The 26,299-nt window shown below is 39.5% G+C and overlaps 1 protein-coding gene across 1 annotated transcript in view; it reads right to left on the reverse strand.

The window, feature by feature from the left end:
• Positions 1-260: 260 nt before the first annotated feature.
• The window catches only part of AGTPBP1 (ATP/GTP binding carboxypeptidase 1), a 199,528-nt gene continuing 173,489 nt past the window's right edge, over positions 261-26,299 (reverse strand). Inside the window, exon 27 of the mRNA XM_017859926.1 lies at positions 261-1,005. Coding sequence (XP_017715415.1) covers positions 828-1,005 — 178 coding nt within the window. The 3' untranslated portion in view covers positions 261-827. The remainder of the gene's footprint in view (positions 1,006-26,299) is intronic.

Here is a 26,299-nt window from a genome sequence, read left to right on the forward strand (position 1 = left end):
TGCCACCACACCTGGCTAATTTTTGTATTTTTAGTAGACAGGGTTTCACCATGTTGACCAGGCTCAAACTCCTGATCTCAAGTGACCCACTCACCTCAGCCTTCCAAAGTGCTGAGATTACAGGCATGAGCCACCATGCCCAGCCAACTTTCTTAAAAGCAACTTTTTATCACTGTGTCCAATTCTGGGTTTTTAGCACATTCTCACAAAGTTCTATACATCAAATAATCTGAGCTGGTTAAAGAAGATGACAAAATGAATGCAACATTTAATACAGTTTTATTTGTTTAATTTGGTAAATGTAGAATGTAATGGTTTCAAGGCAAACCCTGGATTACTTCAGTCACAACCCAATAGTTAACATGATTCTGAAGAACAGTCTTATCTCCAAATTCTACCCACTTCTAAACAAACACATCTATAGAAATCCATATACATATATATTAGTTTTCAACAACTCAGGATTTTCAACAACTCTAAAATTTCAATTTTATATTCTGAACACACTTCAAAATTATCCATTTGATGCAGGACGTAACCATAGGAAGATAAAAATTCATGCAATGACACTCAGGTTGTTTTAAGGGTAAATCCAATATTTGATCATTCAATGCTACATAAAGTGCACTGAATATCTAAAATAAAACAAGTGCCAATTTTATCATTAATTAATAACATATTTATTGTCTTGAAACCAAACTGACCCAAGTTACTTTTTGTCTTTTTGAGTCAGCTCTGGTATAAAGTCATTTCTCTCAAGTTTCCTGTGAAATAAAAACCAAGATATTCCATTTCTTCTTTGCGGTTAACAAGAGATGGCAGCGGGCTCAAGGTAGGTATGTTCTTGATAATTCAGAGTCAGAAAGTACTTCTTCTTGAGCAGAAGGTTCATAATCTCCTACATTTTCAGCCAACTCAATATCTAACTCATCATTACTTTCTGCACTGTAATCAACTTCTTCAAGGAATCGAGGTTCATCTTCATCCAAAACGTAAGTGGTAGGGCTGCAGCCAAAACACACAGAACATGCAAGACTTTGTTAGGTCTTAAGGTCCTAATGTAAGATTATTTCACCATACTGGACTCTGATTCCAACATAATATAAGCTGCATTAACTTTAAAAATCTTATTCAAATGAACAAGTTGAGATTTATAATAGGTGAAAGTTCCTTGTATTGACAATAAGCAGTGAAATGTGAATTATTAATTATATTACAAGAGTATCAACATATATCCTAACGTTAGATAGCTTAAAAAAACAGTGAACTCTCTCATCAGGTTATTTCTTTGAAAGACTTCATCAATTTGCAAGCCAACATTTATTTTTAAATTCTACTTTAATCACTGTAAATCAGGCAAATATAATTTCAACAGTCCTTACAAGAAACTGTGAGCATTTAATTGGCTTCTCAAGCAATGCACTAAAACCACTCACTCTAAGTCTATAAAATGATTAGCTGCCATAAAAACAGCCCATGTACCCACCCCCCGAGTTTCCGTAGGTCAAGAATAAAAATGAAAAACAAGTGAACACTCTATACCCAGATTAATTACTTTCCCTAAGGACACAGAATAAGACATTTGCTTAAAAGCACTAAGTGCTTCTAAATATTTCATGAAGTAAGTCATTTGGGACTGAGACAACTTTTCTACTAGGTTCTGTAACGTATTCTTTCCTAGAAAAATATCACATTATTCTGATATCTCCCCATTTGTGAGATACACCCCCCCACACACACACAATATCAAAGAAACACTACAGAAACATTTCAAAATCTCTAAGGTCGTGCCCAAAACTACCTTAATTTCATATAGATGTGTTTGTTTATTTCCCACCTGTTTCCAAAAAGGATTTCCTATAACGGATACAATTAAAACCTATAAAATCAGACAATGAAAAGGGAACAGTAATCTGTTAAAATAAGAGAGAAGCAGATGTCATTAGGCACCTAAAATGAGAGAATTCACGCAACTGAGTATGAAATTCAGTCCAGATATCTGGAAGTTAACGTGGGGTGGGAAAGTTAATAGATTATATGGTTCTAATTTTCTGAGAAGTTTGCAAGACTTATCTGGCAAGAGTACCTTTTTTCCTATACTTGCTTTAATCTTGCTCATTAAAGAGAAAAATACATTGCAAAACCACCTTGATCTAATGTAGCAAACTTCCTCATAAAAGTTCAGAGCTTGCAATACGATACAGTAGTCCAAATAAATCAGGCTGAGTGGCTTGGAGGATTGTGTGAGACTCAACAACATACCTAACACTCACAAGAACAATTTCACAGTTTTTAATTTGCAACTAAAATATTTAGTATGAATCTGTTAGGTCTTTAGAGAAACAAGTTAGATTAAAAGAAATGATTATTTGTGGGGGTTTTTTTGTTTTTGTTCTTGTTTTTTTTTTGAGATGGAGTCTTTCTCTGTTGCCTAGGCTGGAGTGCAGTGGTGTAATCTCGACACACTGCAACCTCTGCCTCTGGGTTCAAGCAATACTCCCGCCTCAGCCTCCTAAGTAGCTGGGACTACAGGCTCCCGCCACCACACCTGGCTAATTTTTGTATTTTTAGTAGAGATGAGGTTTCACCATGTTGGCCAGGCTGGTCTCGAACTCCTGACCTCAAGTGATCTGCCTGCCTTGGACTCCCAAAGTGCTGGGATTACAGGCGTGAGCCACTGCGCCTGACCTTATTTGGACTTTTAAAATGACTTACCATGTTTCTTTTGAAATACAATAATTCATTCTTCCTCCTTGAGTTTGTATTTCAAATTCTCGGAGGAGTCCCAGGTGATTCTTAGAATAAATGGAAAACTAACTGAAGCAAAGAAGGGGAAAAAAGGGAAGGGAGAAAAGACAAACCTTCCCTTGCCACATACTTATTTTCTTCCTGGAGACAGTCATAACAAGAAGAAATGACAATGGAAATGTGAGGAAGAGACACATACTAAAAAGTTATGCACTGTGCCAGCACAGGGGCTGGGGAAACCACCCAGAACTACAGAGGCTGCTTCCAGATAGACAAGAAGTGGCCAGCGTCTCCCCACAGGTAGGAAGAACACAAAATCCACGTGTTGGGTAGGTGGGCAGGGAAGCACGCATTGTTCAAGAGATCTATGGAGAGCGGAATTCCAGCCTACCTTTCCCATCTGAAAACAGACTTGGCATAAGTGAAACTGGTTGTTGGGAGCCCAGCCACTGCACTGGAATCAGAGTAAGAATCTCATTCTCCATGGGAAACTGAATATTAGAGAGTTAATCAATTTGAACAAAAGGAAAGCGTTTACAGAAAAAGCCTACTCTTATAAGCTGAAGTCAATGAGGAAACAGAATGACAGAAGTATGATTTAGGAGCAAGAAGGATGCCCAGGATGGAGCTAAATAAGCTCCTTGACAGTATGGAATCTTACAGCAATGTTTGTATCAGATGTTGATGTGCACTTTTAAGACAAAGTAGCACAACCTGGAAAGCAAGCACCTGGAAAATTAAAAGAAGCATCTTCACAAGAAATGCTCAGGAAAATAATCTGATCCTGTCAGTTCTTGATCTCGGCTTATCCATCATGTTGACTATGAGAAGAACTCCATTCATTTCTTGAAATCACCCATTCTCGTAAGAGTATGGAACTGGTCCATTCCTCTGATTCCACTCCTATAACCCACAATGGCCCTAATATTTGACTCTTGTTTCTCCAGGTGCTAATAAAATCATGTTCCTAGCCACAGCTTCATTAAGGTCTACATTAGAGCTGAAGTATACAGCACATGTCGAGTTATTGTGATGGGCCAACCAGTGCTAGCTCAGGCACATCAGTCAGGCTGAGTGTGCAAAGAGGAGGAAGTTCATGGTGGAAAGAGGTATGCACAAGTGTGTGTAAGAGTGAGTGTGTGTGTGTGTGTGTGTGAGAGAGAGAGAGAGAGAGAGAGAGAGAGAGAGAGAGAGAGAGAGAGAAGATACCAGGGGATCTCGAAGGAGCTAGGGAAATAAATAGAGACAGGGGAAAGAGAAAAACAGAAGATTACAACCCCCAACATTTCACTAAAACCAGCATTCAGACTGCTATTCCAATCACCATTTTCCAGTCTATTTTTACTAGCTCTTTCCACCGTGCTTCATGGTGGTGAAAATTCTGATACCCTTCTATTCTAGTTTGCTTAATTCCTTTCTGTCCCTTCTCAATGGTGATCATGTGCTCCTCATCCTCTATGTATTCCTCAAACCTAGGCACTGTATTTATAAAAATGCTTTCTTAGCCAATAGCTCTTATAAGCATCCCCTCTTTGAACAAGTTCATCTATTTTAATCTGTATTCTGATTACTTCCAAATCCAAATTTTTAGCCCCAACTTCTCCATTGAACTTCTGTAGATGCATAGACTTGCCAGTTGCATGACTGTCTCACGTGCACCTGAAATGTAGCATCTGGAGAACTCACTGTTCTCCCCAAGCCCAATCCTCTTCCAGTATGCTCGGTATCAGTCACTCTGAGAGTCATGCAAACCAGTTTGCTACAAACAAGTCCTACTACTCAATATCCTGACCACTCCATGCCTCACATTTCATATTGCAAGCCTTCACCAGCACTGTTTCCTCTGCATAAGGTATTGATAGGGTTTGGATGTGTGTCCCCTCCAAATCTCATGTTGAAATGTAATGCCCAGTGTCAGAGGTGGGGCCTGGTGGGAGGTGCTTGGGTCATGAGTGGCTTGGTGCCTCTCATGGTAATGAGTGAGTTCTCACTCTGTGTTCATGCAACATCTGGTTGTTTAAAAGAGTGTGGCACTTCCCCCTCTTGCCATGTGACATGTCTGCTCCTGCTTTGCCTTCCACCATGAGTAAAAGCTCCCTGAGGCCTTCCCAAAAGCCAAGCACACTGTGGCACCCTGCTTCCAGTACAGCCTGCAGATCCATGAGTCAAGTAAACCTCTTTTCTTCATAAATTACCCAGTCTCAGTTTATAAGTACCCAGCTGCTACAACGGAACACCTTTATAATGGACAAATGCAGGTATACTTCACATCTTTCTTCCCCTAAATCCTCTTATTTTTTCAAAACACAGCTCGGTCTCATCTGCAGATGTGCGTCCTTAAAGCTCATCTTGGGATATGTGTCCTTTCTCTATATCCCCTTTGTACCTTGCACATTCTATCTGATCACTTTATGGATGTAACTGAAACCACTCATTTGTGTGCCTGTCTTCTCAGTGTTAAATCACAAGCACCTGTAAGATCAAGAACTGTGACTTAGCCATCTGAGTGCCTCCTGTCAGCTTCCAGAAGGGCATGACACATTGCAGGCACCTCAATAAACGTCTGCTAAATGAACGTCTTCTTATGAAAAGCCTTGAGGTTGACAAGATCCTCAATTTTAATCCCACAGATTTTACTTTAGTGAACAAACCTCAAGGCACAAGACCAATCACAGCAATTCATCTTTGCTTTTATCAATAATTTGAACGCATGTTTTGAGCACTTTACAACATAGGAAATGCCTTCATAGACATTATTTCCTATGATTCTCACAAAACCTTCACTTAAGAAAAAGACTTCAAGGTCACTTGCCCTATGTTTATAAAATAATTGCTTTAAATAAGCAGATAGGAGTCCAAAAATTCTTACAATCATAAGAAAAAAAAGTCTAACCAGTACTTAATTATTTCCCATCATGATTACTTTGTTTTAACGCCACCATTTCCTTGCGTCCCCATTTTCTTCACATAAGTTTACTCCTTTTGGCTTGTTCTGCTTCCTTCTCTGACAGCTGCCCTGTGTACACCTGCCTTAACATCCATCCTTCTACTCTGAATAGACTAAGCCAAAAGCAATTAAGAAATATTTCATCTTAAGGAAAACAGCATTTTAGTCCAAAACCAAATACTGTCATGCTGCTTCAAGAAAAACATCGAAACTTTCACCCAAAGAGCCTTCCTCACAGGATGAATGCATTGAAATTCTCCACTGTATGGTGTCATTATGATGCAGAAAAGGTTTATACTTTCAACTGATTTCTAAAGAGAACAGAAAAAAAGTTTACTTTATGCAGATTCAGAAAGTTTTCTGGCTACCCTCACGTTAAGTTATTAAGTGTAACACAAAACTAAACCTAAAAAATTCACCATCTCCCTCAAATATACGCCATCTCCTTCCACAAGAGCTGATTTGACATCCAAGACACCAGAACGTAGATCCTCAGCTCCATCACCTACAACAGGCACAACGAAAGCAAAACACTGCCCATGGAGTTGGAAATTCTGGGTTGTGCCTCTACTGTATTTACCAGTTGTGTGACCCCAAGCAAGCCATTTCCTTTCTCCGGGCACAGGTTTCTCAGTGTAAAGCAGAGATAACAATATCAGTCCTACCCATCTTACAAAGTTGCTGAGTTCATAATATGACAATAATAAAACCTATCTTGTTCAAGAAACAGTAAATCAACCTTTCTCAATTCCTAAAGAACCCAGGCAATGGCCTGTCTCAAGCCAATAGGATGAAAAATACTCCATCTACCTTTGCACCTCAGAACTCTGCACTCTGAACTCTTGACCATAACCCACCTGTTTTAAGATAGCATAATAAAATATCGTGGGGGAAAATTTTTGAAAATGATGCACAAGCAGAAAAATATGCCATTGCCTAAATTATCAGCATTTGTGACTTGCTGATTGTGTCTGATTTTCTTGTATTGAAATGTCAGATTTAGTGTGAAAGAAAATCTTTCTATTTGCACAAATACCAGAGGATGTTTCATTTATATAATTTACAAACTTTTATTCCTATCTTGTGAGAGATAAATACAGCATCTCCTAAAAATATCACAAAGTGAACAAAGTTATCCATAGAAAATGCAAGTAACAATTTCTGTCAGGCTTAAATAGCTACAGCACACAGACATACATGCATCCACACAGAACTAGCGTACAGAATATCCAGTGAGAGAATATGTCTATTTGAAAAAAAAAATTTGCTGATTTATTTGTACTTTTGTTGAAAAGAATACAGTCCCTGACTTGTAATAGTTCAACTTAAATTTTTTTGACTTTACAGTGGTGTGAAATCATTCTGTTTTTAACTTTCTGTACAATACTCAATAAATTACTTGAGATATCCAACAGTTTATTATAAAACAGGCTTTGCCTTAGATGATTTTGCCTGACTGCAGGCTACTGTTTAAGTGTTCTGAGTATGTTTAATGTAGGCTAGGCTAAGCTATGATGTTTGGTAGTTAGGTGTAGGAAATGGTCTTTTAACTTCCGGTATTTTCAACTTACGATGGGTTTATCAGGACATAATCCCACTGTAAGTCAAGGAGCAGCTGTATCACTAAACTGGCTTTGGGAAGTGGCAATTAACTATGTCACTAAACTCCAACTTATTTTGCCATTGATTTAAAACATTACTTACACATAATGAAAGTGTTAAATGATTAAATTATCCAAATTACACAAGAGCATTTCAAAAATTGAAACCATTATATTCTAGTAATTTTGGTTATATACTTGGGGGATACAAGATACAATAAAGGAACGTGAATTTTAGAGTTAGACCTCAATCCAATTCCTGATTCTGACAGGAATTTCTAGATGGATGGCCTCAGGTAAATTTCTCTCTCTGAGCCTCAGCTGCACACATCCATAAAAGGATCACAAAACCATCTGTCTCTGATCATTCTCAGCAGAACATTAGAACCTCTGGCATAACCAACCTTTACAGAAATGGAGAATGAACATGCTCATCAGGGGTCCCAAGACCACCTTAGGGTTAGTGATTTGCTAGGACGACTCACAGGACTCAGCACACAGTTGAATTCAGTTATGACTTATTACAGTGAAAGGATACAAAGCAAAATCAGCAAAGAAAAAAAGGTGCGTGGGGCAAAGTCCAGTGGAACCCAGGCCAAGCAAGGGCAGCTGTTAGAGGCAGAGAAGTCATCAGAGCTTTCAGCAATTTCAAAGGATTGGAGGCAAAAACTGAAGTTCAGAGCTGCCAAGGTTCCTGAAAGAAGGGAGGTGCAGAGATGTGACCTCAACACTTGACAGTTTTCCCTTAAAGACATTTGACAAATTTTTAAATTACATAGTAGAAGAGGCTAAAAACCAACGCATAAAGCAGCGAAATAACTAAAACAAAAAATAAACAAGTGAGCAACAGAAATTTCTGGTAGTCCTGTGGTGCTGGGGAGAGGAGGAGCCTAGGCCTTCAGTTGCCTAGGCCTTCAGTTTCACACATTTTGCAACCCTACCTTAAGGCCAATTAGTGGCTCTCTGGACTGAGGCAATCTGCCCTACTCTAAAAGCCTACCAGAAGATAAAATGAATCTTCCGTGAGGGAAGATAGCTAGAGCCTCTGAAGTTTTTATACGTAATACCTGGCATTTGACCAAATATTACCAGACATATTAAGAAACAGAAACAGGAAAAGTATTTCAACAGAAACAGACCCAAAGGTAGTTCAGTAGGGGGTTTCTCAGGCAGGAACTTTAAATGATAACTGTAATTAATATGTCTAAACAGACGACGAAATGAAGAATTTCACCATCTATTATCAATTTAAAGAGAATCAAATGGAAAGCCTAGAAGTGAAAAATATTTAACTGAAATGAAGAACTCAAAGATAGGTCTAAAACTGTTTTTTGGACAGAGTTGGAAAGAGAATTAGCGAAGAAGAGATAGGTAAGTAGAAAATGTCCAAACTGAAGGGAAGAAAGCAAAAAAGGACAGAAAACTTAAATCTCCGCATAAATTAAACCTGCTGGGGAGAACTGAATGTGGCAGATGCAACATTTGAAGAACTAAGGGCTGAGAATTTTCCAAAAACAATGAAAGACTCAAATCACACATTTAGGAGGGGCTACAAATCCCAAGTAGGATAAATACAAAGAAAACCAACTCTTAGCACTCATAGCAAAATTGCTAAAAACCAGAGACAGAAAAACCTAAAAGCATCCAGACAAGACTCATTACCTTCAAAGGAGTAAAAAAATAAGACAGTAGGCCAGGCGCAGTGGGTCATGACTGTAATCCCAGCACTTTGGGAGGCTGAAGCAGGCAGATCTTGAGGTCAGGAAATCGAGACCATCCTGCACAACATGGTGAAACCCCATCTCTACTAAAAATACAACAATTAGCTGGGTGTGGTGGTGCGTGCCTGTAATCCCAGCTACTCGGGAGGCTGAGGCAGGAGAATCACTTGAACCCGGGAGGCAGAGATTGCAGTGAGCCGAGATCGTGCCACTGCACTCCAGCCTGGCGACAGAGCAAGGCTCCATCTCAAAAAAAGACAGTTGATTTCTCAGCATAAACAATGGAAGCTCAAATTCAATGCAGTGGTCTCTTTAAAGTGCCAGTGAGGGGGGTGAGGTGGCACTAGGGGGAAGACCCACTTAGAATTCTATACTGGAGATACAGTCTTCAAAAGTGAAGGTGAAATAATAAGAAAATTTTCAAATAAATAAAAATGGAAATAATTTGTTGTAAGCAGACATGCACTAAAAGAAAAATAATCTTAAACCAAAACACAGAAATAGAGGAGGAAATAAAGAACAACAGAACAGTAAATATAAGTGAATACGACTAATTAAAACATTAATAATGTGTAATTAGATTTAAAATATATGGAGTTCAGTTTAACAAACCCTAGGGCATACTTTAGCGTGGAAAGCAGGAGAACAGAAAGGATCAGAAAAAAATAACTATTGGGAACTAGTCTTAGTACCCGGGTGAGGAAATAATCTGTACCACAAACCCCCATGACATGCATTTACCTATGTAACAAGCCTGCATATGTACCGCTGAACCTAAAAGTTTAAAAAATACTAATAAAAAATAATAAAATAAAATATATAGAGTTCAATTAAAATATATGACAACAACACAAAAGGTGAAAAGGTGAGTAGAATACATCCCAAGGTCCTAGCATTGTCTGTGAAGAGGCAAGAAGAGTACTTTTTATTATATGCTAATAAACCAAATATCCATGTTGTCATCTCTAGAGCACCAGTAAAAGAATAGTAAAAGAGAATGGAACAAGCTTATAGAGAGACAAAACTGGAATAACAATAAAATGTTTTGAATTAATCTCAAAGAAGGCGAGAAAAAAAACATGAAACAAGTGAAACCAATAGAAAACAAATATAGTAACTTACAAGCTTAATTGTATTAGCAATTCATTAAATGGAAATGGAGTAAATATTCCAATTAAAAGACAAAGATGACTAACTGGATTATAAAATACAATTACATGATACATACAAGACTCCTATCTTAAATATAAAGAGAAAACTGGGACTAAAAGGATGGAAAAGACACACTATGCAAAAACTAACCAACCAAAACTAGGACAGCTACACTAATGTAAACCAAAGCAGGCTTTTAAGCAAGAAGCATTACCAAAGAAGAGACGTTTCATGATAAAGGGATCAATCCACCAGAATGATGTAATGATTCAAAAGTTCTACACATCTACTATAACAATACATAAAGCAAAAATTGACAGAACTAAAAGGAAAAGTGGACACATTCACAGTGATAGGGGAAACCTGAAAACATCTCTCTTAATACCTAGTAGAACAAACAGACCCAAAAACCATTACAATGTGAAAAATCTGAACCACAGATTTAAAAACTTGATCTTATCAGGAATATATGGAATGCTACAATCAGCAACAATTAAAGAATATACATTATTTTCTAATATGAATAACACTGTATTCTTCCTTATGCTGATACATTCTTACTTTGAAGTCTCACTTATTGTGAGAGAAATAACTTCTTCCAAGAGGCTACCAAAAATATAAATATCCATAAATCTTTACAATCATCAAATCCTTATACAGCTAAGTCTTACAGACTAACAATCACTAAGTTGATAGCTATTTACATCTGTTTAATCGTTCAGATAATAGATAAAATAAAAATGCCTTTTGCTAAGCACAAAAATACTATAGCTATTCGCTTTTATGAGTCCTACCAGTATTTCCAGCTTTGACCTGAAACAGAAACACCTACCCCAGGAAAAACGTAATGCAGACTTAGTGTTGCATCAGATGGAATTTTTATTATACAACACAAATGGGTAAAATTAAAATGACGTTTGTTTGGTAATTACCAATAAATGCCCTGGGAATATATAACGTAATGAATATTCAACAATGAACATTATTGAAAAGAAAGTTCTATAACTTTTGGTAAACACAGAGGACCTAACATAAGCATTTATTTCTGATCCCTTCTTAATTACTACTATGATGACAGTAAAAAAAATAATAACTTTTTTTTTTTAAGGATAAATTCATAGGGAGAAAATAAATTCAAGAGGAGGTAACGATGAGACAGGAATAATACAGGGTGATCACAGGAGAACAGAAAATTCCAGGCAGCAGTTTCACATGACTAGCAAAAAGAAACTGCTGAAATGGCTGCAGAAACTAGGGACTGATAAGACCCTGAAAAACCAGGGTGTGGACCTGGCTAAGACCAACTGGACCCAACACAACACTGGAATTGACCTAGGTTTCACCTAGGACCTCATCATATGCTCATTAACATACTAAGTCACACACCCACCAGTGTCATGACAGTTCCAGGTACACCCATATTTGCTGTAAAAGTGGGTGGCACAGCAGTTCCGAGAAATCTCCACCTTTTTCCAGTTATCTTCACAAATATTCCACCTTTTGATTAAAGAAACCATAAAGATAAAAGATAAAAATCCCTGACCCCACTGTGGGACTGTCTCTTGAGTATGCCTACAGTCCCCTTTCTTGAATGTGTACTTTTGTTTTGCAATACATCTCTGTATTTTCACTATTTTCTGACTCATCCTTCAATTCCTTGGCATGCTGGTGTCAACAGCCTGGACACAGACACTGGCTGGGGTCAAGGTCCCATCAGCATTTGGAGACCCCCTCCAGCATACCAGTATCAAAAGCAAACAAGAGATATCAACAAAATGTTGGAAGACGGAGGCAGGTGGAGGCAGATGGATGAAACTAATGGTCTTGAGTTCCAACTTCCTTCACTTTGCTAAGTACCTACAGTAGGGAGAGGAATCAAGGGGAAAAAATGCTGATTTACATTACAAAGCCCTAGAAAAGTTCAGCAATTGGAGACAGTGGTTATTTCTAACAAATGGGTTTTAGGGTGGAATTGAAAACAAGAACCAGCTAAAAGATTTATAAAGAGGAGTCAGACCTTCAAATTCTCTTCTTCAGCCCATCTCCCATTTCACAAAGATGGGAAGTTGGCTTTCAAAAGATGCTTCAGAGAGGCTACGCACACAGGGCCAATAGGCAGAAGGAGCAGAAGTACAATCCAGAAAATGGGGGTGCACGTGGGGAGCGCAAGTCAAAGTCTGCTCGAAAGTAAAACCTGTTGAGCTCCCCAAATGCTGGCTTATGCCCCTAAGGCAATATTTCTCAAATTAAAAAAAAAAAAAAAAATCCCCCAGGGAGTCTTTGTAGATTGATTTTTTTCCTAACTCCCTTAATTAATGACATCAAGTAGTAAAAAGATAAATTTAATGTCAGATAACACCCAGCTAAACAAAGAATGGGCAAATCAGAAGGTGGGTTAGGAAAAACATCCAGAAGAAAGCACAAAGAGATAGAAATCTATTTTCTGTAAATAGAAAGGACAGAAATTTATTCATAAGAGAATAAAAGACACAGAGGATATAGTGAAAAGATCTAATGTAAACATAAACGGAGTCCCAGAAGGAGAGGCAATGAAGGCAGGAACAATGTTTGAAGAGAATATAGCTAAGAATTTCCCAAAACTGATAGAAGACATGAAGCTCCAAATTTAAGAAACTTCGGGAACCTCAAGCAAAAATAAAAAGAAAATCCTATCTATGTAAAGCTCCTAAATATGAAAGACTAAGAGAAGTTCATAAAAGCAACTTAGCCTTAAAAGACAGACCATTTTCGGCCGGGCGTGGTGACTCATGCCCAGCACTTTCGGAGGTGGGGGCGGGCAGATCATGAGGTCAGGAGTTCAAGACCAACGTGGCTAACATGGTGAAACCCAATCTCTACTAAAAATACAAAAACTAGCCAGGTGTGGTGGTGCACGCCTGTAGTCCCAGCTACTTGGGAGGCTGAGGCAGGAGAATTGCTTGAACCCAGGAGGCAGAAATTGCAGTGAGCCAAGATCGTGCCACTGCACTCCAGTCTGGCGACAGAGCAAGGCTCCATCTAAAAAAAAAAAGACCATTTTCAAAAGGGCAACAATAAGATGAAGAGCTAACTGGACATCCCAACAGTGGAGATGGAAGACAACAGAATCATATCTTTGATGTACTGAAAGAGAGTAAATGTCACTTGGCCGGGCACGGTGGCTCAGGCCTGTAATCCCAGCACTTTGGGAGGCTGAGGGGGCGGATCACGAGGTCAGGAGATTGAGACCATCCTGGCTAACATGGTGAAACCCCGTCTCTACTAAAACATACAAAAAACTAGCCGGGCGAGGTGGCGGGCGCCTGTAGTCCCAGCTACTTGGGAGGCTGAGGCAGGAGAATGGCGTAAACTCGGGAGGCGGAGCTTGCGATGAGCTGAGATCCAAGCAAGACTCCGTCTCCAAAAAAAAAAAAAAAAAAAAGAGTAAATGTCACCTAGATTCTCCAGCCAGTGAAAATATCCCTCACAAGTAAAGGTGAAGAGATAACAGTGTTCTTTGGGAAAAAGAAAAATGATCTCAGATAAAACTCAAAATGTAGGGAAAAAATGAAGAAAAAAAAGATCGGGGGTGGAATGTGTAGTGAGAGCTAATGACTGCATTAAACAATAATATCTTATTAAAAATAATCACAGTACCTGGAAGTATCTAACAACAGCAACAGGTATGTTGAGGGGGTTCAATGGACTTAACATGCTCTAAGAATCCTGTATTGTCCAAAAAAAGATAAAAGTACATTTTTGCTTTCCTTTTTTTTTTGAGAAGGAGTCTCGTTGTCATCCAAGCTGGAGTGTAGTGGTGCAATCTCAGCTCACTGCAACCTCAGCCTCCCAGGTTCAAGCAATTCTCTGCCTCAGCCTCCCGAGTAGCTAGGTGGCACCTGCCACCATGCCCAGCTAATTTTCATATTTTTAGTAGAGACGGGGTTTCACCATCTTGGCCAGGCTGCTCTTGAACTCCTGACCTCCTGATCCACCCGCCTCAGCCTCCCAAAACTACAATTTTATGTTAAGAGTTTGATAAAGTGAGACTGCATGAAGTAATGTCAAGTGTCCATTAAAATCAGTTAAGAAAATAAAACCAACATAAATCTAAAATTAACCAATCTAAAAGAAAGAAAAAAAAAATAGGACAGATGGAACAAATAGAAAGCAAATAATAATCTGGTAGATTTAAACCTAAATATGTCAATAATTACAATAAATATAAGTGAACGAAATGCTCCGATTGATAACGAATAACTATATTCTGCTTACAAGACATATTTAAATTTAAAGACACAAAAGGCTAAAACAAATAATAAAAGATAGCTTACATACATAGTAACACCAGCAGGGTTAAGATTCTGTCAACTTTGTAATATTAACTCACACACTCAGAAGTTTCAAGCTTTTCCAATTAAAATAATTTTACAGATTAGTAGTTTTAAGCTCTGTTTAATTTACACATAATTTTTAAATCGCCATTGTTATTTAAAAGACTAAACTTATCTTTCACCAAATAAAGCAATGATGTAGAAACTAAATGGAATGACTGGTGACTTATTTTTCATAATTATCACAGATTCACTTTGAATAAGTCTGTTACCTTTTTCTTAGTTTATTTAAACAAACTTAAATGTTACATGCCAAAAACCTGATGGTTCAGTGTTGTAAAGAATCATTACATAATACCTGAAATTGGGCGAATATTTACATCCCCCTTCCCACCCCAATTCATATGTTGAAACCCTAATTCCCAAGGTGATGGTGTTAGGAGGTGGGCCTTTGGGCAGTGATTAGGTCATGACGGCAGAGCCCTCTTGAATGGGATTAGTGCCCTTATGAAAGAGACCCCATAAAGATCCCTAACCCCTTCTGCCATATGAGATTACCGTGAGATGACCACTGTCCATCAAAGAAGCAGGCCCTCCCCAGACACTGAATCTGCTGATGCCCTGATCCTGAAATTCTCTGTCTCCAGAACTGTGAGAAATAGATTTCCACTCTTTATAAGGTACCCAGTATATGGTATTTTGTCACAGGAGCTCAAACAAACCAAGACAGAAATTGACACCAAGAACTGGGGGTGCTATTGTAACAAACATGTAAAAATGTGGAAGCAGTTGTGGAAGTGGGTAGTGAGTAAAAGCTGTAAGAGTATGGAGGTGCATGCTACAAAAGGAATACATGGCTGTGAATGCCCATAAAAAGTGATTCTGATGAGGCTCAGAAAGAAAACAGGAAAGCTACAGAGAAAGCTTCAGACTTCTTAAAGAATACTTAATAATCCTGATAGAATGTTGGTAGAAATATGACAGTAAAGGCCATTCTGATGAGGTCTCAGATGAAAATGAGGATATTTGGCCAAGGAAATTTCTAAGCAAACTGTTGAAGGTATGGCTTGGCTTCTCTTGATTGCTTATAGTAAAATGCAAGACTAGAGAAATTAAAGATGGAATCGTTCATGAGAGGGGAAGCAGAACTTAAAAATTTGGAAAACTCTCACCCTGTCTATATTGTAACAAACGAGAAAGAGAGTTTGGGAAAGAATACCAAGGGTGTAGCCAAAGGACCAACTGATAAGGCATACAGTCAAATAAACAGTGCCAGGAGCTACTGTCCAAGACAAGAAAAGAATGACCACCCTCCCCAACAGGCAATTCAGACATCATCAGAGTGGTTTCAAAAGAGGAGCCGCCTGTACCTGTAGGCTCACAGACTCCACTCCCTGCAGTCTGGCACCCTGCTCCTCAGCAGCACTAGGTGAGGCTCTGGAAGGTCCAGGTGTGGTACACATGCAGTGGTCACCACTGCAGAGGGCGCAGGCATTTGGCAGCATCCATGTGTGCTGTCTCTGCTGAGCCCCAGAATTCACCAGCCTGGGGAGCATGGCCACCTCCACCTAGATATCGAAGGATAGAGCCATAGGCACACAACCCAGGCAAGGAACCACAAGGGCAAGGCCACCGCAAAGAGCTACTACCAGGGCAAGGCCCAGCAAAGCCGTGGGGACAGGACTGCCTGGAGGCTTAGGGATCCAACCACTGGCCAGCAAAACTGTAGGGATGGAGCCCCCACTCAAGTATGTCCAGAAGGTGAAACGGCAGCCCCAGTGGGCCTGAAGAGCAGAGAATGCAGCTAAAGATCATTTTCAAGCCTTCAGGTTTTGGACATGCTCAAGAATTGTCACTCCTTTTTCTTTTTGGAATAAAAATGTCTGCCCTGTTCTTGTCCTCCCATTGTATTTTAGAAGCACCTAACTTGGTTGATTCCACAGGCTCACAGCTAAAGGAAAATTTGCCTCAGGACAAATTATATCTTGAATCTCACCCATATCTGATTTAGATGACACAGTCATATGCTCCAATGATGTTTCAGTCAACGATGTCATGCATACATGACAGTGGTCCCAATTACAATACCATATTTTTACTGTGCTTTTTCTATATTCAAATATGTTCAAATTCAGAAATACTTCCAATTGTGTTACAATTATATATAGTATTCCATACGGTCCCATGCTGTACAGGCTTGTAGCCTAGGAGCAATAGGCTAGACCATATAGTCGAGGTGTGTGATGGGCTATACCATCTAGGTTACTGCAAATACACTATATGATAGTCATACGATGGTGAAATCACCTAACAAGACATTTCTCAGAATGTATTCCTATTGTTAAATGATTCATGACTGTACTCACATGAGTCTTTGGACTTTAAACTTTTGAGTTAATGTTGGAATAAGCGAACACCTTGGGGCTATTGAGATGGAAATGACGTATTTTGCTTGTGAGAAGGACATGAATTTTGGGATGAGAACAGGGATGAAAGGTAATGAACTGAATGTTTATGTCACGTGAGGTTACAGTGAGAAGAAGGCCACCTATGAGGAAGCAGGCCCTTATCAAACACCAAATCTGCTGTTGCCTTGCTCTTGGACTTCACAACCTCCAGAACTGTGAGACATGAATTTCTGTCATTTATAAGCCATCCAGCCTATTGTACTTCATTATAGCAGTCTGAGCGAACTAGGATAACATCTGTCAATGAGTTACTACTTATGTTGAAAAAGACATTTAATGTAAACATTTATTCTTATTGCTGCAATTATCAAGCATATTTGATATACATTGCCTATAAATGAAAATAAATTAATTTATAACAGATACAGTATCTCGGGAAATAGTTAAAACCAAGAAGGATAAAACTGAATTGAGGGCTACTTTGTGGAATAACACGATCCACCCTGCATACAGGTTGAATAAAGCAAAATTCTGGCAGGGAAAGATGGATTTGAAAGATTATAATAGGGTGAACTCAACTAAAAAAAAAGTTGGGGGAACTTATATTCATTAACTTGATACCTCAGTTTCACATTAGGACCACGAAATAGATTAAAAATTATAAGGACAAAGAAGGGATCCAGAAGAGCACAGACAATAAAGAGAAAAGGACAGAGGGGTGATCTTAGTAAAAGTTAAGTGGTCTCCTAGTTCTATCTCTAATACTGTCATTTACCCTTTTCACTTACACTTGGAAATGTGGCTTCCCCTACTCTGATTCCATATTCCTCATTATGACCCTCCAATGCTACCTAATACTACCTCCTCAAGCAATCATTGCCCCTCATCCTCACTATTCTTATTGAAGCACTCATCCTCCTCTCAAATATAAATGATTCCAAACACTTTAAGAATTTTCTTGCCTCCACCTTCACAGTTTCAAAAAAATGCATACACTCCTTTCAGGTAAAATGGCGTACTTTGTCAGTGGCTTTAAAACTCCCAAATGACTAAAGGATAAAGTCTAACGTGCTTACATGATTAATTAGGGCATATAAGACAGTGCTATTCCCAGAAATCTAATTCAATTGAATTTTTAAATCTTACATAGCTACCTACCTCTTATTCGAATAACTCAATATGTGACTGGCACACACTGCAAGGTACCATGAATGGCACATTATGCGGTACTAAAGAGCACAGATACAGTCTCTGGGGTTAACTAGGAGTTAGCCAGGCAAAGTGTGAGCAAAAGGCTTCTCTTAAAAGTTGGTATTGAAGCCAGGCACAGTGGCTCATGCCTGTAATCCCAGCACTTTGGGAGGCCGAGGTGGGAAGACTGCTTGAGCCCAGGAGTTCAAAACCAGCCTGGGCAACATAGGGAGGCTCCCTCTCCACTAAAAAAAAAAAAAATTAGCATGTGTCTATAGTCCCAGCTACTCAGGAGGCTGAGATGGGAGGACTGCTTGAGCCCAGAAGGTTGAGGCTGCAGTGAACTATGATCATGCCACTGCATTCCAGCATGGGCAACAGAGCAAGACCCTGTCTCAAAAAAAAAAAGAAAAAAAAAACTGGTAGAGAAAAGTAAATGCTTTCAGGTTCCTGTTATCCCTGTCCCAAAGACAGAGCAATGACTAGGTAAAATACAAAATAGGATGACAAAAATGACACATATGCATATAGAAATAAGATATATATCTCCTTGGACCGGAAAAAGAACAGAATCACGAAGTCAGGTCATGGGTGTGCCACCAGGTCCAAAAGCAGGCAGCAGTAGCTCCTTCAAGGCAACAGAGAGGCTGACAAAGTGCCCTACAGGCAGGCAGCTAAATTCAGACTTGTGAAGGCAGCAGCTGGAGTAAGGCTTCCCACTTTAGAAAGGAGGCTGAGAAAATAAGGCTGAGACTTCTGCCTAAAGCTAAAGACTTTATAGCATTGCAATTATAAAGTCAGAAAGAAAGACAGAGGGAATCACAGCCAGAACTTTCATGAACTCAGTGACTTGTCCTGGAAAATCCCCAATCCTACAGAATGGGAAGTCTGAAATGTCAGTATCATGCTACCATAAACTTGTGTTGGAGCCCTGAGAGGGCCAGGTAGAAGGAATCACAAAATCATTAAAAGGTTACGGGGAGAGGCTTGAAAGGCCTGGGAGTGGGGGATTCTTACTCAAAGTGAGCCTGCAAACTATAGGATCATGAGAAATAGTGGATGAATTTACCAACACAATAAAAATAAACAGCACAATCTACAAATGACTTTGAAAGTGCTTAGGGTCTTCAAAGAAGGAAAGAATAACCGTCATAAGATAAACAAGAAAATGCGAGGGCTGGGTGTGGTGGCTCAGGCCTGTAATCCCAGCACTCTGGGAGGCTGAGGCAGGTGAATCATTTGAAGTCAGGAGTTCAAGACCAGTCTGGCCTACATGGTGAAGCCCCGTCTCTACTAAAAATACAAAGGTTAGTCAGGCGTGGCACCTGCCTGTAATTCCAGCTACTCAGGAGGCTGAAGCAGAAGAATCGTTTGAGCCTGGGAGGTGGAGGTTGCAGTGAGTCGAGATTGTGCCACTGTATTCCAGTCTGGGTGACAGAATGAGACCCTGTCTCAAAAAAAAGAAGAAAAAATATGTGAAATAAATGCAGAAACAAAACAGAGCAAATTAGATGTGAAATACATAGTCATTAAAATAAAAATCTCCCAGGAGATAAATTCTGGAACAAGTTGGTGAATTATAAAATGCTACTGAAGAATTTACCTAGACTGTAGCAGGAAAAGGAAACATGAAAAAGTGGTTAAGAGATATGCATGGAGAACAGACTGAGAAATTCCAGTACAGGAATTCTAAAAGAACAGAATAAAGGGAATGATAAAGAAGCAATTTTCAAAGAGAAAGTGGTTGAGAACTTCAAAACTGAAGTCAAGAGTCCTCAAATTAAAAGTACCTATTACGTGTCAAGCAAGATATATTAAAAATAAGTCTACTCCTAAACACAATGTACTGAAACTGAACCAGACTGAGGATAATAATACAATCTTAAAGAAGTGGAGGCACAGACATTTTGGTAGAGAAAACCAAAAATGCAAAGACCCTAGAGTGACAAAGAGATTGATCTGTTCTAAAATAAGGCTACTCAAGGTGTGGTCCACTGACCAGTGTGGTCCACAAACTCTTTGTTACTGGCCCATGGTGACAAAAGTACAGAAACTGAAATGAAGTGTTCAGAAACCCTTATAACAATTTGACACAGAAATCATAGGTATGGTGAATCTAATAATAAGAAATTAGAGCTCATATTTGTATTCTTTGGGGTCCTCTCTTCCATTTTCATAGTATTTCATTCTCATCGCATTTTTACTCAAGTATCGGTACAGAAAAAGTTGTAAAACAGAAACTGGTCCTTTGCCATAGCTGGTTTAGAAGCACTGTTCTGAAAATTCAAGGGTGGTCAGTGCAGTTAGAATGATAAGGATACAAAGTGAGAGTAGGACAAGCTGAAAGAGAAGAGGAAGGTGTAGGTTGGCTTATACTGGACCTCAGAGACTCTGACAATGGATATATTCCATTACACACACACACTGATAATGGTTTCTTTTTTGTTTTGTTGTTTTGTTTTGTTTTTTTGAGACGGAGTCTCGCTCTGTCGCCCAGGCTGGAGTGCAGTGGCCAGATCTCAGCTCACTGCAAGCTCCGCCTCCCGGGTTCACGCCATTCTCCTGCCTCAGCCTCCCGAGTAGCTGGGACTACAGGTGCCCGCCACCTCGCCTGGCTAGTTTTTTGTATTTTTTGGTAGAGACGGGGTTTCACCGTGTTAGCCAGGATGGTCTCGATCTCCTGACCTCGTGATCCGCCCCTCTCAGCCTCCCAAAGTGCTGGGATTACAGGCTTGAGCCACCGCGCCCGGCCTGATAATGGTTTCTAAGCACGAGAGTGACCAGTGCATGCAAAGAAGGTGGAGGATACCAGAAGTAAAGTACATGGAGCAAGACCAGTCAGAAGGTTACTGGAGTCGTCCAGGCAAAGGGTAATGGCAGCCTGGACTACTGTAATGGTAAAGGAGATGGAGAGAAATGAATGCTCTGAGAAATAGAAGAGAAATCGAAAAGTTCTGGGTGATGGATTGGGGTGGGGTAAGAGAGAAAGAGGAAAATGCCAAGAATAAGACACGAGCATCTGGGTGGACAGGGATGGCTAAGAATGAACAGGTTTGCTCTGGGAGCAGCAGTCACAAGCTGAGTTCTAGACCAGTTAATTTTGTGTCCAGGTGTACATAAGCAAGTTGGAAGATGGATCCACAGGTCTGGGAGATTGTAACTATTTTGGAGTTGTCAACATACAGGTAGAATGTGAAGTCACAGGAATGAATATCACCCACAGAAAGCAGGTAAGTTGAGATGTGGAAGAGGAGAAAAAGCAAAAGAAGATGAAGGAAAAAATGCTCAAAGGAAAGTTTATGAACACACCACCCGTTTCCCACTCAACAAATAAACCCAAGTGACCTGTGTTAATTAACTATGGCTGTTGTTACCAAAGTAACTTTTATTAGTGATCACTGATGCAGAGTACAACTGAAGGATGAATATCAACAGCTAAGAGAAGGAGTTAAGGATAAGAAACATGTACAACATCCCCCACATCACATTACCAATAATGTAAATAATGACAAGAATTTGCACTTATTCCTGAAAAGTTTCCAAGAGCAAGAAAAAGAATAGCTGAATGAATAAGCAATCACTATAAAATAAGATATTAAAATAATAAGTAGCAGTAACTAAGGAAAAAAGCTTTGCCAACCTGTATTGGGTGGGGGAAAGCAGGCTTAAAAGCAACAAGTATATACCAAAGATCTGATCTGAAATTATAAAGCTGGCTAGTTTCATCTTCATCTCACAGTCAGAAGCTCCCTCATCCCCCTTATTTACTCTATCTGTATTACATGAAAAACAAAACAATAACAACAACAAATTTACATTTAAGAAGCAGCGTAAACTGAATAGCAGTACGCTAGTAGTGTGTCATATCACACCAGAAGTATCCACCTCAGAAAACAACTCCAGATCGCTCTGCAGCCGCCACTCTCCTCAGAGTACCACATTAGCTGGTGCTTACGTCATAGAAGTACCAGGCTACTATAAGCTTCTAAATGTTTTGAATTAATACATTTTTCATGTAGGATGGATCATTTATCATTCCCTACTTAAAGACACATACAATTACTATTTCTTCTTCTATAAAATCTCTACTCATTAGCAAAGAACTGAACACTTGCTCCTCTGATGTTTTCTTCAGTCTTAACTTTTCTAAGCTCCAGATAAGTCTTTCCACCTTACCTAGTCTACAGTAGTCCCCTATTACCTGCAGAGGACAAGATCAAGACCCCTCTGTTCATGCCTGACACTGTGGATGGTACCAACCCCATATATCTGTTTTTTTCCATCTGATAACTGAGACAGCTACTAAGTGACTAAGGGGTGCAGGGAGAGGGTAGAGTGTGTCTATAGTGTGGCTACACTGGACAAAAACAATGACTCATGTCCCAGGTGGAATGGAGTGGGATGGCAGAAGACATCACCACGTTACTGAGAACAACATGCAATTTAAAATTTATGAACTGTTTATTTCTGGAATTTTCCATTTAATGTTTTTGGACTGTGTTTGACCATAGGTAAATGAAACCATGGAAAGTGAAACCAAGGATAAGGGGGCTACTGTATTTTCCATTGCTAACTTTGTTTCCTTCACGTTCAGCTGCTATTTCTTTACCAAACCTCATCTACTACTACCTTTCAAGCCCTACCCTAAAACCTAATGACTTGGGAAAAACTCTCCCAGATAAACCCAGACTTCACTCAGTAACTCTTTTCTCCAAATGTCTATGTAATTTTAACTGTTATTTCTGTACTCTTTTATAACACCATCATGCCAGTTCACAAACATAAACTGTGCTTTCTCCATTATACTATTGGCTCCCCTCAGGAAGTGAGCTCTCATTTCCCATTTCTCCTACTTTTTGCAGAGATTCTAGCTCCACACTCTGCCCATAATAGGTTTGCAATAAACACCTAAACATAATGACTCATTAATAGAACATATTGGTCAATGAATAGCTACTACATGACAGACCCTGAGATTACAAAATAATTTTAAAAGCTCCCTCCCTTTGGATTGTTGGAACCTAAGCAGGGTGAGGAAGGCATCCGAGAGAGAGCAGTGAGATAGAAGATTAGTTACACACAGGCAGGTTGATCAAATAAGTAAAAAATATTCAAGATAATGACAGCCAGGTTTCTCACTGTTAAGGAAGGGAATTAGACATTTAAAATTTAAAAACCAGACTTAACCCTTAGGTGTAGAATCAGAATTGAACATATCACTGTGAACTCAGAATTTTCAGGTTATGTCTGTCTTTATTTGAGCACGCATGTATATGCATGTGTGCACATACATATAAATTCATGTATGTAAATACTTAAATATATTCTATAGCTCTGTCCACTGAGAGGACTTCAGAGCAGTAACATCACAAAAGCAATAAGTAACAACTAGCACCGAGGCTTACATATAAATACTGTTTTCCACCAAAAGGAATCAGGGAGCATTGAAGAAATGACTGATTCCAACACTGAGATAAAGAACATGCAATGACGGCCTGGGAAATCCTGTTCTGCCAAAAAGCAAGGAAATCCTCAAAGAATGATGGGGACATATAAAAAACATACAGAAGTTTGAAGGGGCCAAATCAGGAAAATTTTAAGCATCAAAATAAACAATGACAGCAATAGATTAAAACTCACTGAATTAAAATTATAAATCATAAACCCAATACATAAATGAATAAATTAAAAGTAGGATGATAAAATGGAATACTGACAGTTTCAAAGTACGTGCCCATAAAAATATTTATTAATTATAAAAGAGGAAATGGAGAAGTTTGGCAGACACCATCTTAATTAAATGATCAAAGGGAACATCTTGAGTAATGGAATAAATTAAAGCTGTGTTCTACGATAAGATGCAATGAGAAGCGCACAGTATCCGTGATAGTCTCGCCAAAGATGCATAATCTGAATATAATCATGCAACACAGACAAACGCAGATTGAGAACCACTAATCCTCAAAAGTGTCAGGATACAGAAGTCAAGGAAAAGTCAGAAGTATGTAAAAAATTCATCTGAGATAGACAAAGAGGAATGATAGCATGGAGGAAAAAGTGACTGTTTCCTACATCAATAAACAGGAGAAAGAGCTACAGTAAAATCTCAAAAGAAAACTGAATATGTAATTGGCCATTATTAGTTGTTGTTGTCGTTATTTTATTTTATTTTTTGAGGCATGGTTTCACTCTGTCACCCAGACTGGAGTGCAGTGGCAGGATCTCAGCTCACTACAACCTCTGCCTCCTGGGTTCAAGCGATTCTCCTGCCTCAGCCTCCTGAGTAGCTAGGACTACAGGCACACACCACCATGCTGAGCTAATTTTTGTATTTTTAGTAGAGATGGGGTTTCGCCATGTTGGCCAAGCTGGTCTGGAACTCCTGACCTGACCTCAAGTGATCCACCCACCTTGGCCTTGCAAAATGCTGGGATTACAGGTGTGAGCCACCGTGCCTGGCTTGGTTTGTATTTTTATATATCTGCAATGATAAGGATGAGGAGCTCTTAACCTTTTTTATGCCACAGTTCCCTTAAAGAGTATGATGAGGCCTCGCCCATGGAGCCTCGCTCACTGCTAGCACATCAGTCTGAGATCAAACTCTGAGGCAGCAGCGAGGCTGGGGGAGGGATGCCCGCCATTGCTGAGGCTTGAGTAGGTAAACAAAGCAGCTGGCAAGCTCAAACTGGGTGGAGCCCACCACAGCTCAAGAAGGCCTGCCTGCCTCTGTAGACTTCACTTCTGGGGGCAGGGCATAGCTGAACAAAAGGCAGCAGAAACTTCTGCAGACTTAAATGTCCCTGTCTGACAGCTTTGAAGAGAGTAGTGGTTCTCCCAGCACCGAGTTTGAGATCTGAGAACCGACAGGCCACCCACACCAAAAACCCATCAGTACGTCACCATCATCAAAGACCAAAGGTAAATAAAACCACAAAGATGGGGAGAAACCAGAGCAGAAAAGCTGAAAATTCTAAAATCAGAGCGCCTCTTCTCCTCCAAAGGAACGCAGCTCCTCGCTAGCAACAGAACAAAGCTGGACGGAGAATGACTTCGATGAGTTGAGAGAAGAAGCCTTCAGACAATCGGTAATAACAAACTTCTCCAAGCTAAAGGAGGATGTTCGAACCCATTGCAAAGAAGCTAAAACCTGGAAAATGATTAGACGAATGGCTAACTAGAATAACCACTCTAGAGAAGTCCTTAAATGACCTGATGGAGCGGAAAACCATGGCACGAGAACTACGTGACATATGCAGAAGCTTCAGTAGCCGATTTGATCAAGTGGAAGAAAGAGTATCAGCGACCGAAGATCAAATGAATGAAATGAAGCAAGAAGAGAAGCTTAGAGAAAAAAGAGTAAAAAGAAATGAACAAAGCCTCCAAGAAATATGGGATTATGTGAAAAGACCAAACCTACATCTCATTGGTATACCTTAAAGTGACAGGGAGAATGGAACCAAGTTGGAAAACACTCTTCAGGATATTTTCCAGGAGAACTTCCCAACCTAGTAAGACAGGCCAACATTCAAACTCAGGAAATACAGAGAACAACACAAAGATACTCCTTGAGAAGAGCAACTCCAATACACATAACTGTCAGATTCACTAAAGTTGAAATGAAGGAAAAAAAGTTAATGTCAGCCAGAGAGAAAGGTTGGGTTACCCACAAAGGGAAGCCCATCAGACTAACAGTGGATCTCTTGGCAGAAACTTTAAAGCCGGAAGAGAGTGGGGGCCAATATTCAACATTCTTAAAAGAATTTTCAACCGAGAATTTCATATCCAGCCAAACTAAACTTCATAAGTGAAGGAGAAATAAAATCCTTTATAGACAAATGCTAAGAGATTTTGTCACCACCAAGCCTGCCTTACAAGAGCTCCTGAAGGAAGCACTAAACATGAAAAGGAACAACTGGGTGCCAGCCACTGCAAAAACATCCCAAATTGTAGAGACCATCAATGCTAGGAAGAAACTGCATCAACTAACGAGCAAAATAACTAGCTAACATCATAATGACAGGATCAAATTCACACATAACAGTATTAACCTTAAATGTAAATGGGCTAAATGCTCCAATTAAAAGACATAGACTGGCAAATTGGATAAAGAGTCAAGACCCGTCAGTGTGCTGTATTCAGGAGACCCATCTCATGTGCAGAGACACACAAAGGCTCAAAATAAAGGGATGGAGGAAGATCTACCAAGCAAATGGAAAGC

This window comes from Rhinopithecus bieti, unplaced genomic scaffold (genome assembly GCF_001698545.2).
Source record: "Rhinopithecus bieti isolate Rb0 unplaced genomic scaffold, ASM169854v2 scaffold_51345, whole genome shotgun sequence".
Classification (NCBI taxonomy): domain Eukaryota; kingdom Metazoa; phylum Chordata; class Mammalia; order Primates; family Cercopithecidae; genus Rhinopithecus; species Rhinopithecus bieti.